This window comes from Centrocercus urophasianus, unplaced genomic scaffold (assembly GCF_019232065.1).
Source record: "Centrocercus urophasianus isolate 14NV4802_14NV808 unplaced genomic scaffold, USGS_Curo_1.0 seq_15, whole genome shotgun sequence".
Lineage (NCBI taxonomy): Eukaryota > Metazoa > Chordata > Aves > Galliformes > Phasianidae > Centrocercus > Centrocercus urophasianus.
The window spans coordinates 22,924,960-22,940,349 of record NW_024884697.1 but is presented as its reverse complement, the minus strand read 5'-3'; the positions used below and the strand labels follow the sequence as shown (position 1 = coordinate 22,940,349).

Below are 15,390 nucleotides of genomic sequence, written 5' to 3'. Positions count from 1 at the left end.
TAGGAGGAATATGAACTGGACAAAAGAAGAGGGGAAGGGTAATTTGTGGGAAGTAATGTATAAATTTATCTGAAGTTCATATTGCTTCCTATGAAACAGCTCTCTTCTACATTTTTATGAGGTATTCCAGTGAACTACTTTAAGAGAATAATTAAGTCTTTAATTTAAATATATTATATATTTAAACAGAAATGCAAGTCTTTGTAAGTCTTTGTTCCCATTAGAATGAAGTGTAGTATGGAAACTGTCATGCTTCCTCTTAAACTGCTAATGATTTGTCTGTAGAAGGGAAATTGCAGGCCAACTAGATCTTTTCATGAGCTGATAAAAAAAGATCAGAAACTGCTCTATAGCAGCCATTCCAGATGTATGCTAAGGTAAGTGAGATCACAGTGATACTTCAAGTTTTAATGAATTTATATAAAGAAAAACTTGAAAAATAAATGAGAATAATCTGAAAATTAAAACTTTACTGCATGAAAACTTTCAGCATTAAAAGAAAACCTTTTATAGGTGAAAAATAGTAATTTATCATGCAGTGCTTCTCATTGAAGACTATTTTTCAGATTAAGTGTTAGATTACTACTATGAGTGCTGTTAATCTTATGATAGAGCAGCTCGTTTGCAGTAAACTTCCTTGGAGTTCCTCCTGTTTACATGGCTATATGAAAGACAAATAAATTATAAAGTAAGTTTGTTTAGGATCCTATGGTGAAAATCCAGTCAATCCTAAGAATATCAGGTTGGATTGGTAATGATTTCTGTGTAGATCACCATTAATTTGGTTTGGATAATCAGTAACTGCCTAAAATTGTACTTCAGATTGGACTTTTTCCTAAAAATTAAGGAAAAAATGACTGCTTCTTTTTCTTATAATAACATATCTACCTAAAGGAAATATAGTATTTAAAATACCTTTCTGCAATACTGGTTTATTCACTACTGAGTATTAGTAATAGAATCACAAAGTTAAAAAGTAACATTGTCTAAAAAAAAAAGGAATAAATACTCTGAAGAAAATGGATTTTTTTTTTCCATTAAAATGCAACTTTCCCTTCCTTTCTAGTCTATTAAAAAATAGGATTGACTTTGCTATATCTTGTTACTTTACAGGTATAAAAAAAATAGGCCTTAATTTGCTGTAAGCACGTTGATTGCCTCTTAGGGGTAGCTCTCACAGAACAATTCTGTAATTTCGCATCACAAAGGTTTGATTTTAAAAATAAAACCTAGCATGAAAATGCTCTCTGCATTTTATCTTTTTTGCTTCTTTCTTTTGAATAATTACACTCACACTTATGAGTACACAATTTCTGATTAAAAGTAAGGTAATCAAGATGGTTGCTTAGTTGAGGTGAGATACGGAAGCAATTATCTCCAAACCAACTTTTCCCTAGTTTAAGTCTCTCCAACTTATTAGCTCTTGTCATTGATGGAGACCCTTACATCTCTCCTAACTGATGCTCACCTCAGTGTGAAGCTGCTGCTGCTAAAGATTTGGTTTGGTGAGACATGGTGAGACATGCTTACCTTCTCCGTGTACAGGGACCTCACAGCAAGGAAAGAGAGACAAGGTTGCCACCGTGCTCATTCTGGAGGCCTTTTCTGTCAAATCCTGGTCCTCCTTCTGGCAGTTCAACTGTTGTACAGGGCTGCTGGGAGCCAATGTGGCCCTAGTTGAATTTGATGAGTCAAATTGTCTTTTTGTCCAGGTGTAACAGAGCAGTACAAGGCCTCTTAGTGTATGCGGAACTGAGTCATAACATTTATATCTGTGCTCTTTTACCTTGTTTGTTCACAGCTCAGGGACAAGACACTTTCTCTGTGGGTTCCTATACAGTTCTGTCTTATTTGCTCCTGCTGTGTCTTATCATAACTGTTAATTTTTTATTCTATTTCCTCTTGTGTGTAACAGACACCAAGCCAGTGACTCCTGATTCCTGTCAGGGTTGTAACACAACAGCAGTTCCACAAATGTAGTTTACCAGACAGAGCAGAATCTGTCACCTGAAACTACCACAGTAATGCATTCTTGTTAAAAGTTAAGCAGTGTCTGAAGGTTTATGCGGTCAGTTTTAAGGACAACAACCTTTCCTGGAGTATGAAATGTGAGGGGCTGTGTGACTGTGGAGAGCTGATTTCTCCATGTGGATTTCTTTGGCCAGTACAATTTTGGACAAGTTGTATACGGAACAGTAACAGGTCTGCAGAATACTTGAGTCTTATTTTATTTGTTGCTTTTTTCTTCCTTAAGAAATTGCAGACAAAGCTCAGCACACGAGAATCAAAATCTTTCACAGTAAACATGGCAAGGCTAAATTTTATTTTAAATTCTTCATTTAATTATGAGCTGACAAAACTCATTTTATTTCATTTTATTGAAAGCCTGAAGAGGAAAAACTCTCTGCTAAAGCTACTGATGTTGTTTTCAGACACTGCACACGGAAATTAATGGGAGCTTTGCCATTGGTTTTAATGGGGACAGGATGTTGTGCCGTATTGGCATCAGTGCAATCATGTTGTGTGCTCTTTTGAACTTCGCTTTCCTTTCAACTCTTCTCTTGTAAGATCCCCAAGACACTTCTGCAGCACCTTTCTTGGAGTGTTTTAAACTCCATTTACATCCCTGTTGTCTGCAGTCGTGGTTGAAGCCAACATCACATCTTTGTTCTCATTAGGTCTAACATTTTTTTTCTCTCTCTCTTCCCCTTCATGCACCCTAGGTGATGATGTTATTGAAGGGTGGACAGTTGCACTCTGGCCCCCTAGAGTACTATGCTTCTCCCTAACACAGGGTTATGTTGGGCACACTGAGTTAGTTCATTTAATGTTTCTACTCCCCTGCTGGCTTAAACAGCTTCCACGTTTCACCTCATCAGCAGACGTTTTGTAATGTAAAGGAAAGATGGACAGGCAATGAAACAAAAATTGTTTTTTTTTTTTAACAAGATGTGGCTAACAAATTGTGAAATTATGCACTTTGCTATGAGGATCATTTACATCTACTTACATTTTTGTCTTACAGTCATTAACTTAGAAATGGGTTTAGTGTCATGTCCCAAAAGATTCTGATGAGGATTTCCTGGAGTTCTTACGTATAGATCATGTGTGTGAGTGCGTAGGGCAAGAAGGGATATGAAAGTCCCAAGGCACTTCTTGGGCATGGGCCAAAGCAGAGATGTGCATTATTGTTTTCAAATTCAGAGTGATTGAGCATATGGGAAATATATGTAATGCAAAACTGCTCATTGTGTAAGGGCAACCATACCAGGTCAAATCAGGGATCCATCTAGATAGCATCCCCTGTCATACTCCATTTCTGTTCAGAACTTTGATCTTTTAATGAGCATTGATGTGAGTGGAATGCTTATGAGTTTCTCAGTGGCCTATAGAATGCAGAGGGAACAGCAAGAGCAGAAGCAGAAAACTCTTGAAAACTGGATTTTCTGCTGGATGCACAATTCCAGTTCCTTTTTCAGGCAGGTCATTCCATTTATAGACCCACATTCATATGTAGAGGTAATTTTGAGGTTGCAATAGGAAAAATAGGAAAAAATAGGTAAACTGGTGGATTTTTTTTTTTCTATAGCAGATAGCAAACAATCTGGTGTATTGCCAGCCATTATTCTGCCCTTAGACAGTCAGTAAATCACCTTTCCTTTGCAGCAAGCTAGACATGCAGTCTTTATAGTCACAACAAACACAGTAGCAGAGCAAGGCATTTTCACTAGAAAAAGAGTAAATACAAAAATAAATCTTGCTATTTTAAGCTTATATATATTAGAGCTTATCTTGGAATCTCTGAGAGTATGAAAACACTGTATTGTCCTTGAAAGGTGACTGTTTTGTATTTAGTGACTTTCGTGGAGTTTTGGTTTGCCACTTCTGGATGCATATGGTCTAAGCACAGCTGCCTTGGGTCATGTGTGTTTTAATAAACACTCCTCTCCTTTGCCTACTAATAACACTGAAGTGTTTGTCAAAGCAGCCTCCAAGTTTACAGCATTTATGTTGGAAGCACAGCACGAGTATTCTATTTCAGATGTTTAATTTCTTCTCTTTTGCGGAAAAAGTGAGTGATATCAATTCCACTGACAGTGATATTCAGAAGAGTTTACAGTACATATTGTATCAATGTTTGGGTTTGTTCTAGTGTGACTGAGAAGGGAAAATCAAAGAGGATTTTCCCAATCTATTTATCTCTGTAAAATATTAATTATAGCTCAGTTCCACTAGTTCACTCTGCCTCTGTATGATGACCTGTGTTTTCAAGCTCAAAGGCAAAATAAATTCTAACAGAACTTAGCACATCCATACTAAAGATAATTTGATGGTTTCTTCTTATTTTTGAGTTGCTTTCCATCAAGAGTGAACGTAGACAAGAAAAAGTAGAATGAGGAGAATATGGACAAATTCTTTACCTTGATGATAGAAATGAAACAAAGGAGCACAAGTGTATTTCATACCCTTTGGAAGTTTGTTCAGAGGAAGTAAACTGTAAACCACAGCACATGGTTGATTTTTGCAGGTCCTGGGATGGGAAGTGTTGGGGCTGGCAGGACAAGAGTTCCTGGTTTCTCCCTGGGACTTTTATCAAACTTACCTCTCCTACCATTTATGCCTGTCATCCTGCTTCTGTTACAGCCCTGCTTATAAGAATCTAGAACTGTTGAGCAGGATGATCCCAATTGATACTTTTGTTGTTGTCCCTATTTACTATTTATTTTAGCTGTATTTTCACTTTGTTGTTATATTAATGTTTATTACAGGACCTATGAGTCTTCCTGTGTCCAATAGGTCCAGTAAAACACAGCGAGAACTGTTCCTTAGTAGCTAAAACAGAGATCCAGCTTGCAGGGCTGAATTCAGTTGTATTATGTGGTGAATACCTTTGAAAAGTAAATCTAGAAGCTCATATCTCAGTTGTCATTTTTGTAGAAAACAACCAGCAAAATTTAAAAAGTAGATTGTGGTGGAGTTGCAGGAGTATCACAGGGAGCAGTGAGCTGTCTGTTCTTGAGCAGTTGCTGGATGTTTCTGTGGTTTGCTCAAAAACTGACCTCTGTGATGTGTGAATCTCAGTTGGTAGGCTTTGAAATCACAGTGCATCGATTTGAAAAAAAGAAAAATCTGCTAAACAAAATTCTTTTTTTTGTTTGTTTGTGTCTTCAGGAGGTCACCAAATCCGTGCAGCCCCTTCTGCTGGGAAGAATAATAGCTTCCTATGATCCAGACAACTCTTCTGAAAGATCCATAGCCTACTACCTGGGCATTGGCTTGTGCCTTCTCTTCCTTGTGAGAACACTGCTCCTACACCCTTCTATATTTGGACTTCATCACATAGGGATGCAAATAAGAATAGCTTTGTTTAGCTTGATTTATAAGAAGGTAACTGTTTCATTTACACTTAAAACCAAACTTCAGTCCATACCCTACGTAGTTTTTAGGCCAATTTGTTTAAAAGTTGATAGTTTTTTTTTACACAGAAGATGAATGTGATTAACATTGCCTTCTGATAGCTTTCCATTTCCTATGTCTGAATAATTAAATAACAAGTTTACAGATGCTTTGATTCAAGCCAGTCCTTGTGTGAGTTCAGATGGACTGGATATGTGGTGAGATGTCTTAATTGTGCCACTCTGCTTCTGGATTGCTTATGTATTGCAAAAGAAACATTGAGTGCTGGTGGCTAGGGAATACTTTCAGAAGAGAATTATAAATGAAGATTTAGACAATAAATATAACATAAAAGGTTTGAATGAGTTTGAATGTTACTATGTGAGATCTCTATTTCATGAAGAATCAACAGATACATTGATACATTCCATGTTCACAAATCCAAAGATTTCAAAACATGTTTGATTTTACCAATACCAAAACCAGCCAGTATAAGCAAATCTGTTATTTGTTCTAGAATAAAGCTCATTGTGAAAGCATCTTTCAAAAACATTTGTCTAGATAGGCACAGTAGGAGATTTTTGAGGATGTGCAACAACACAGCGTGTGTACTTAATTAAAGCTTGTATTTGCATATATATCTGTGTAAATAAAATATGCAACAGAAAGCAAAGGCTAAGTCAATAAATCAATATTTGTAAAGCAGTTTAATTGCTAAGTTGAATTCAAGTGACATAAATAACAAATTTAATGAGACTCTTTTAATATCATGAAGCTGGTAAGTGAGTTGTTATTTATACTACTGTACAAATGCCTGTTATTTTTATTTGTATTTATTCAGTATTATAGGATTAGCTACATGGCCATTTTCCTATGTTTTTGTTTTCTTTTACAGACCTTAAAACTGTCAAGTAAAGTTCTAGATAAAATAAGTACTGGACAATTGGTCAGCCTTCTTTCCAACAATCTGAACAAATTTGATGAGGTATGTTATTGTTTTATGCACTTAGTGCTCCATCAAATACAAGTGCAATATTTCAAGCTGCTTGTGAAAAACATAAAGGAAGAAACAAGGATAAACAGCACTGCACTGACTGCTTGTTGTCAACATAAAATGAAGTCTGTCTTAAGATTGTGTTTTGGCGTTTGGTCACATAAATGTATATACATCTTCATTTTTCTCCTATCTGATTAGTAAAGGAAACCCAGAAACTCGACATTCCATGAAAACATTCTTGTTTTGCAATTCACTGAGAATCTACCAGAAAAACCCTGGGTTACACAGTTGGTATCGTAGCAGCCAGAACTTGCTCATCCAATTCTTCAGTCTTTTTTTCCTGAACACTTTCTATCTTTCTAATAATGTGAACCAGTATGGTTTTCTTGCTGTTAAACAAACAATGATATTCAGCATCCTGTTATTATTGTTACCTACTCTCCTTAAAAATCTAATTAAGTTTTGAGGTAAGACTTTGTTAGGAATCATTTCCAAGACATCCTTTTTAGACAATACACAGTCACAGAATAGTTGAGATTGGAAGGGACCTCTGGGAGCCATCTGGATGAACCTCCCCCCTTTAGCAGGGCCACCAGAGCAGGCTGCCAGTTATTGTGTCCAGGCTTCTTTTGAATATTTCCAAGGAGGGAAAATCCACAGCCTCTTTGGGCAGCCTGTGCTATTGCTCAATCAATACCTCCAATACTTCAGAAGTAAAAGCTTTTATTAAAGACACAGAGGTAGATCCCTGGTAATGGTTGAAACTCCATGAGCTGTTGTTCAGATTGTTTGTCAGTTGCTCTGTTAATAGTATGAGGTTTTCATCCATTGGAAGAAACAGGAAGCTCGACATCAGAGGGACTCTACAGTTCCAACATGTGTGTTTGGTATATCTACTTTAAGCACTATTTTACTATGCAGAGGAATGTGAGTTATTGCTGGTGAGCTAGGACAAGGCCCAAGTAGTGCACAAGTGTAGCCGTAACACAGAGCTCTTTGAAGGCTCTGTATCTCAGCCTGACAAGAGCCTTCAATACAAAATCTGAAGCAACATGGATGAAGTGGGCAGCAGTCTCCTTTGAATTTGTTGCACTCATACAAGTCATCTATTCACAATAGCAATATTGGCCTTCTCTTATCAGATTAAATCACTAAGAAAAATCTGCTGTGTACTTTTCTCATCTTGCATTGATAGTCAAATTCTGTTTATTTTTACAAAGCTGTTTTTTTCCCCTCGTGCATACATAGCAAAGAGATAATTGTGTACTGAACTTTGCCTTACAAAAATCAAAGATTAGTTGTGGAATGAATATGTATTGCTGTGCTGTCATCATTATTAAGACCCAGAATGCTATGTGGTCGTAATCACAAGTCCTCCTTTATGAACTTGTTTTACTACTGGAAATATTTGTACCATCCCTCATTACATTTTTCAGTGTCACTTCAATGACTTACTCATTTTCATGTAGCTTTCAGAGCAATCTGTAATTTTCATTATTATTATTTTCTGCTGTGGTTTCCTGCAGGGTCTTGCTCTGGCTCACTTTGTGTGGATTGCACCTTTACAAGTGGCACTGCTGATGGGACTGCTCTGGGATATGTTACAAGCTTCTGCATTTGCTGGACTTGCTTTTCTAATAGTTATGGCCTTTTTCCAAGCTTGGCTGGGACAAATGATGATGAAATACAGGTGATGAGACTGCTTTAAAGGATTTTAATGTGGTTTTTTTTTTCCTTAAAACAAACATTTTTTTAAGAGGTTTATAGCACTTGGGATCTCTAGTTATGACACTGTTAGAAAACTAGCATCCAAAGAATGTTGGATGTGTCAGAAAAGTAGGGAGAAGTCTTTACTTCTTTGGCAGCAGCTATCTAATCTTAAAAAAAAGGTGATGTCTAACATGCAGTAAGTAGTGATAATACTTTATTGTACTGTTGGTAGTGAGTTGATGTTAAACATAAGTATATAGGAAAAGTGAATCATAAGATATAATGAGATATAAACTGACTATAGAGGATGAAAGAGATGAAAATTAACCTACTGGCTTTTTACTTTGTAGGGATAAGAGGGCAGGAAAGATCAATGAGAGGCTTGTAATCACCTCAGAAATAATTGAAAATATACAGTCAGTTAAAGCCTATTGCTGGGAAGATGCAATGGAAAAAATGATTGAAAGCCTCCGTGAGTAAGTGGTTTTATTTTAGTCACATTTCTTACGTGTTGAGAGTGACTGTGCACATTGTCTGTACTCATATTAGTTAAGAAGTAAAGCACACAACTATTAATCCTCCATAAAATGAGCATGCATTCCCACACTACAGCTTGCTTTTTCCCAATTTGTCAAATTCACAATAGAGAGGATTTTTTTTATTTTTTTTTTTAATTTGCTTCCTTATTTGCTGTGATGGTATTTCAGTGGTTAACTTGTACAGGTAAAACAATTGTGGCATCTGTGTTTGTTTCTGGCCAACCTTATCCTCATCTTACAGTAAAAAGCCCTTTTGTAATGCTTACTTAAGGCTTTATAGATTTTCCCATTCTGCGCTGGAGGAAACAGTATGACACCTCTGCAGTAATTTTCTGAGAAGTGCAACAGAGCTGGTTTTAGATGTGCCGCACAACCTGTTTAAGGAGTACGGTATTGCAGCTTCATGTATTCCTTTGGTACAACTGCATTAACATTTATTATCTGTGGAAAGTCTTGTGTGGTGCTTATCTTCTCAATTAACATCAGGATTGAACTGGCACCAGCAGAGCTGAAGCATAAAGGAGGTAAAAGAGCTAACCCAGCTGGCTGAGAGCTAGAGGACTTCAGTGCTGATGGTGTCCTGGGGGAAGGGAGGAGAAGTGACAGGTTGATTGATAGGTGATGTTGCATGAAGCAGAGTGTTTGTAGTCCTTTAGGGAACATTAGAATTCTGTGCCAGGTGTGTGATTGGGAAAATAAAAGAAAATAAAAGAAATATAAGTATCGTATTATCATGTAAATAAAAGAGGTGAAACAGTATTATTAAACAAACACCCTCTTCAGCTGTCTTCTGAAAGACAACATCGGAAAAATTAAGTGCTCTTTGCCTTCAGAATAAGAAAGTTCTCAACATTATAATAATTTACTGTAAAATATGTGAGAAAACCTGGATTGAATCCAGTTCTAGGATGAAATCAGGCTAGGATTCAGCTGGTACCACTAGTACTGGGCATTACTTTTAGCAATTTTCAGACCGCATTTTTAAGTAAATCCTGAAAAATAAGGTTCATATATACATTCCTCAAAATGGTCAAGAAACCTCCAAAAAACAATTACCATTTTACAGTTTATATTTATTGCAGTACATTATAGAAAATTTTGTAATGCTGGAATTCAATTTTTACTGTATTATGTGTGAATTTTTAAGAGACATGAAAGAATTCTAAAAATGTTATAGGAGCAATCTATCTTTCTTCTTCTGCTTTTGCACCAAAATGCTATATCTTCTGACTGATCCAAAAGGTCACTTGGTAAAGATATCACCAGAGCAGGCCAGCCTGGGAATGTCAGAATTTCAATTGAATTTTGCTTGCTGAGACAGCTCTGCAGGGCTTTACAGTCAGTTGGTTTGTTAAGATGGTAGGAAATGAGATATTGTGAGTTAACCCATGCCTGGATTTTAGCAACCGTGCATCATAACTGTTAACAAACTGTCTCTGCATGCTGGAAGTTTCTGGTGCAACCTATTTTAACTAACTCTAACTTAACCAACTAGATACAACTGTGAGGTTGTATCTTCTAGATCTGAGCTGCCTGGGCTGGCCATCCTGCAGGTGTAACGCTGTTGGAGGCAAAGACCTCCATGTAGCTGTGACACTTCAAAGACAACAATATGGGCTGTTTCCTGTGTGCCTCTGAAGCCTGTAATGGCAACTGTTCATAAAAGGTGTCTGAATAAATGCACTGCATTTCTATGGGCCATATAATGTATTTGAATAAGTAAAAAAACATGGTGCCAAACTGTTACACCTGAACAACAGCATAATAGTCCAGAAAGTGAAATTCAAGGCTTGAAGTGTCTGTATTTTGTTAGCTGGCTGGTACTTGAGAGTATACTGAGAAGGTTTGGTGCATTGGTTCTCCCTTGTTCGAGTGACGCTTGTAAGCTTCAGCACTGGGGGTGGTTTTGGTTTCTATCAGAGATTTTCATCAGACTGACCAGGCATTGAACTCCAAAGTATTTGTTATCCCTATTCACGGTGTCATGCAGTTTCATCCAAGTTCAGGAGATCCTTGAAAGGCCCTTTTCCAGACCGTGATTACAGCTGTGGTGTTTACATGCATGCCCGACTAATCTTTCTAGGCCTGTCTTGTGAATTGCAGACATAGCAAGAGGTGCTAGGCACCCTGATTCTAAACTAACTGAGCTCAGTCTTTCTCTCAGGGACTTCCATGATAGGACACTGATGTACGTGGAAATCTCACACACATGCAGTGTAGAGCTGAAAGTAGGTCCCACACAACCCCAAAATCTTGGACTTCCTTTGCGTGCAGACAGTGTCTCAGTACCAGAAGATAAGTAAAGACTATGATGCTCAGACTTGCAATACCAGCAGTTAACATCACCAGTGCAACTGTGAACTGCTAAACATCCTAATGGTTAGAGCATTCACCCAGAATGGGCACCTTGATTGGGGACTAGCTCCATCTCTGGGCTTGAAAAACTTTTATCTTTCATTGCTGCAGAAGTGCCTATGGAAAAGCTGAGACTTTTTGTGTCTGGGAATGTGAAGTGAATGAGGGTGAAAGAAAGCTTTAGCAATTTTTATTTAACAGCTCTCTGTAAGATGCATAAATGTTATGAAGCTAGCAATAATCATTAGTTGCATTCCTTGCATTCTTTGCACCCATGCTCCATAAACTGAGATTCAGCAGGAAAGATCGAGAACTCCCTGCCTTTCACCTCTTCCAGTTGAGGCCACCTGACACCTCATTTCTTGGGTGAGGCTGTTAGTAGGATGGTCTGCAAAAGGGGACGACGCTATAACTGATTGTTCTTGGAGTTGTTATGGTTGTATCTAGGAAATCTGACATTTAGGAGTGTCTGATTTCCCAGGGGATCGTGTATCCAGATGATCAGATGAGAAGGGAATGACATTTCTGGGAGCATTAGATGTTTCTGGAGAGTTGTATCAGGAACTGTAATGGCTTGTGGCTTATGAGGTAACTAAATGATGACGTAGATCACTGTCACTTTGTCTAACAACTCTGAGGATCGGTGCCCAAATATTGCTGCAATTATTTTTTAAATGTAAATTGGGTCTGAATCTTGATTTTTTAATTGCATTCCTTAAAAATAACAGAAACGAATGAGCCTCTAGGTAAACTGTTTTACCAGCAGTTCTATCCAAAAATTTGTAAGATGTAAACTGTGAAATCAGATACTAATCATTTGTTTTTAAAATTTTTTTTGACAGAACTGAACTGAAGCTAACCCGAAAAGCTGCTTACGTGAGATATTTCAACAGCTCAGCCTTCTTCTTTTCAGGATTCTTTGTGGTGTTTTTAGCTGTGGTTCCATATGCTGTGACAAAAGGAATCATTCTCCGAAAAATATTTACCACTATTTCGTTTTGCATTGTGCTTCGAATGACAGTGACCAGGCAGTTTCCTGGGTCTGTGCAGACCTGGTACGATTCTATTGGAGCAATAAACAAAATACAGGTAGGTTGCCCACACTTCAACCTTCCCAAGTACGTAAGCTAATTCTTTATAGCACGTTATCTTGTCAGTTGATCAACAAAAGCACATGGCATTTGTGCAGACTTTCCGAATATACTAATAATGCTTTGATTATACACCATGAAATGTCATCATAAATCCTGATATTGTTATATGGTTCCCCAGGCAGCATAACTACAGGAGTCTTATGCTATCCGCCATTTGCTTGTTTTGAAACAGAGGCATCTAAGCCTCTTTTTCATTGTAGAATAGGGAACTTAATAAAACTACATTGTGGTACTTAAGAGATATTTTCCCTTCAGAAAAAGAAGTACAAAATCAGTATGTGTTTTACATAGCACAGCTTCCAGTAGTTGAAATCACAAACCTGCTGTTTTTCTAGCTATTAGTGGCAAGAACAGCAGGAGATTGTACAGCTTATGCAAATGTGCATCTCATTCATTATGAGTAGTAAACATAATTAAGGTACTGGTCTGCTAATTACTGCCTACCTTACCTACCAAGATCAATTGCTCATGTACCAGCATGAGTGGCTTATGCAGAGTCAGCTCAGGGTAAACCTTTGTGACCTCTCTTTTGTCTGCTGTTTTGTTATCAATCCTCAGAGAAAGAATTCTATTCTGAATCCAAATATTAGGAATTTTAAAAAAAAGACTGTAGATGTTTTTCATTAAAATATAATTTTCTTATTTTTCAGCATGGTAGAAATACCCGATATACCCAATATATCCAATATAGAAATACCCTTAAAGATCTTTATCAGAAATCTGAACTGTAATAAAGAATAAAAGCATCTATTGGATTTTTGAAATGTCAAGAATCTAGCCTTAAGCCTGTCTATCTGACATTCAGAAGGTTGCCTTGTTGGATCCCAATTAACACAGAGCTTGTGTTGCCAGGCTCCCTAGGCATTAGTGGTGGCATCCTGTCTCTCATATTTCCTGGAAGAGTGCATCCAACGCTTTTTCACAGAACTGGAAAGCCCAGTCGTCACACTACTTTGTTAGACGCTTGTCTTTGGGGATACTAGCTATATGGCTCTTCTGGAATTCATAAATAATAATCTCTTTATGATAGGTTTCCTCAGACTCCATATAAAGGCTTCACAGAATCCCCAAGCACTGATGCCCTTTGTTTGTCACAGGAAATATGCATACATGCATAAAATGAATAAGCTATGCATATATTTCTGTGATTTAATTTATTCATCAGTTTGGAGAGTTTGACCAATATTCTCCCTTACCATATCCATTTTGTTTGTCCACTGTATTACTTAGGCAAACATAGTTGGTCCCATATAATTTTGAAAGGTGATTTAGAGGAGATGGTACTTAAAGACTGCATAACCTTAATAGAATAAAGGGACAGAAAAGTTAAAGATCTTACATAATATAGACTTACTCGTTTTTTCCTTATCATGATACTCATTTATCCTTATCTCAGAAGATAATACGAGTAGGGTTGCTGATTTCTGTCATTTGAAATGACCGTACGTCAGTGCTGCACTAGCCAGTGTTATCATCTGCCTTTTGTGCCCACATCATTTAACTTCATTTAAGCTTGCAGTTTTGGAATAGTGTGTCGGCAGTGTCTAGCTGTTTAGCTTCATTGTTTAACAGAGTAACCTTCAACATTCCACTCTAGAAACAAAGCTTTATTTGAAAAGGATTAAGGCTGGCAGCTAATGCTGCGCCAAACAAGTCCTGAAAGTGAACAAAATGCTATGTTTTGATATTCTTACTAAACCAGAAGCAAATACACGCATGCTTATATTTCCACTAACAATGAAAGAATTGGTAGCTTCAAGAAACATTTCTTTCTGAATCTGAAAGACATTGTACAGTCTGCATTTGTGCTTCGCACAAGGGCACGAGAATGCAGTAACACCATCAGAAATGTTAACTGGTGCTCAGCATTGGCAAATCTGTATTGCTTTGTGGGACTGACCGTCATCCCTTACCATTTCCTGTAATCTGCTTTCATTGTGTTTCTAGGATTTCTTGCTAAAAGAAGAATATAAGGCTCTGGAGTATAATCTAACAACAACTGGGGTTGAGGTGGACAATGTAACAGCTTTTTGGGATGAGGTTTGTACTTTTACCTCAATTAAATTCAAATACTGACTACAGATAGATAGATAGACAGATATTTACCAACATTTGACTCACTGTTCTCTAATAAGAGCAGACCTTCCTTTTTACTGGCTTCAGCTGTCTGCAGGTGAGGAACATGTGGCAAGTAATTAACACATAATATCAAATTATCCATGGTGGAGAAACATTGGAATAAGCTTTTTAGCAAATGAGAAGGCCTGTAACTTATTTCAAATTTAAACCATCCCGAAACCAAAATCAATCACTGGCAGGTATAAATATCAGAAAGCAGTTCAGTTAGAGGATTATTTTGCTTGTGTCAGCATATTTAGGTGCAAGTACAATGTGGATGGTAAAACAGATACGATTTTAAGAATATAATAAATTGGCTATGGGTAGGAAAAGTAATGTCAGCAAAGTAAGTCCATAGGCTTTCATAAGTCTATAGTGTGCTACACATGTCTGCATATGTTCTGTTCGCTTTTTGTGTATGTACAAACATACCAGTATGTGTGTTGCAGGGAATTGGAGAGCTCTTTGTGAAAGCAAAACAGGAAAACAACAACAGTAAAACTCCTAGCAATGACAACAATCTCTTCTTCAGCAATTTTCCCCTTCATGCTTCACCTGTTCTTCAGGATATAAATTTTAAGATCGAGAAAGGAGAGTTATTGGCTGTTTCTGGATCTACTGGATCAGGCAAGGTATTTCTCTTTCTGTTGTTTCTACAGAAGTCCTATTAATTTTAAGGAATATTTTCGTGTTGTCTGTGTTGTTACTGGTATTGTTAATGTATTCGTGCTAATCTGTGCTTTCTGTAAAAGTAGCAGCTGCAGGAAGAGTGTATGAATAAAATGTATCTCAGTAAAATGACCCATTCTTATTTTAAATTTTACTCTGTGGCTAGTGTGGAGACTGTTGGAAAGTTTTTGTACATACAAGGATATAGGCTTAGTAGAGAAATACCAACTTAAATTACAAGTCTATTTTTCCACAGGAACTGAAAGGAGGTTTGCAGGAGTAATGCAGACTGTAACCTTATGCTGGTGATCACGATGAGCTTCTCCTTGATGCTCACTTTAAAACAGTGAACTAGAGAACGTTACATGGATACCCAGATCTCTCAGTGTGTTTGAAAGCAGGGCTTTTTCCTGCTTTGCCAAAACTTTAAGGAAAAATTTGAAAACGAAGT

The 15,390-nt window shown here is 37.2% G+C and overlaps 1 protein-coding gene across 1 annotated transcript in view; it reads left to right on the top strand.

The window, feature by feature from the left end:
* CFTR (CF transmembrane conductance regulator) overlaps positions 1–15,390 on the top strand; it is an 81,383-nt gene that overhangs the window by 13,235 nt on the left and 52,758 nt on the right. The window contains exons 4-10 of the mRNA XM_042815365.1: positions 5,173–5,388; positions 6,293–6,382; positions 7,921–8,084; positions 8,455–8,580; positions 11,841–12,087; positions 14,100–14,192; positions 14,720–14,902. Of these exons, the coding sequence (XP_042671299.1) occupies positions 5,173–5,388; positions 6,293–6,382; positions 7,921–8,084; positions 8,455–8,580; positions 11,841–12,087; positions 14,100–14,192; positions 14,720–14,902 (1,119 nt within the window). The remainder of the gene's footprint in view (positions 1–5,172; positions 5,389–6,292; positions 6,383–7,920; positions 8,085–8,454; positions 8,581–11,840; positions 12,088–14,099; positions 14,193–14,719; positions 14,903–15,390) is intronic.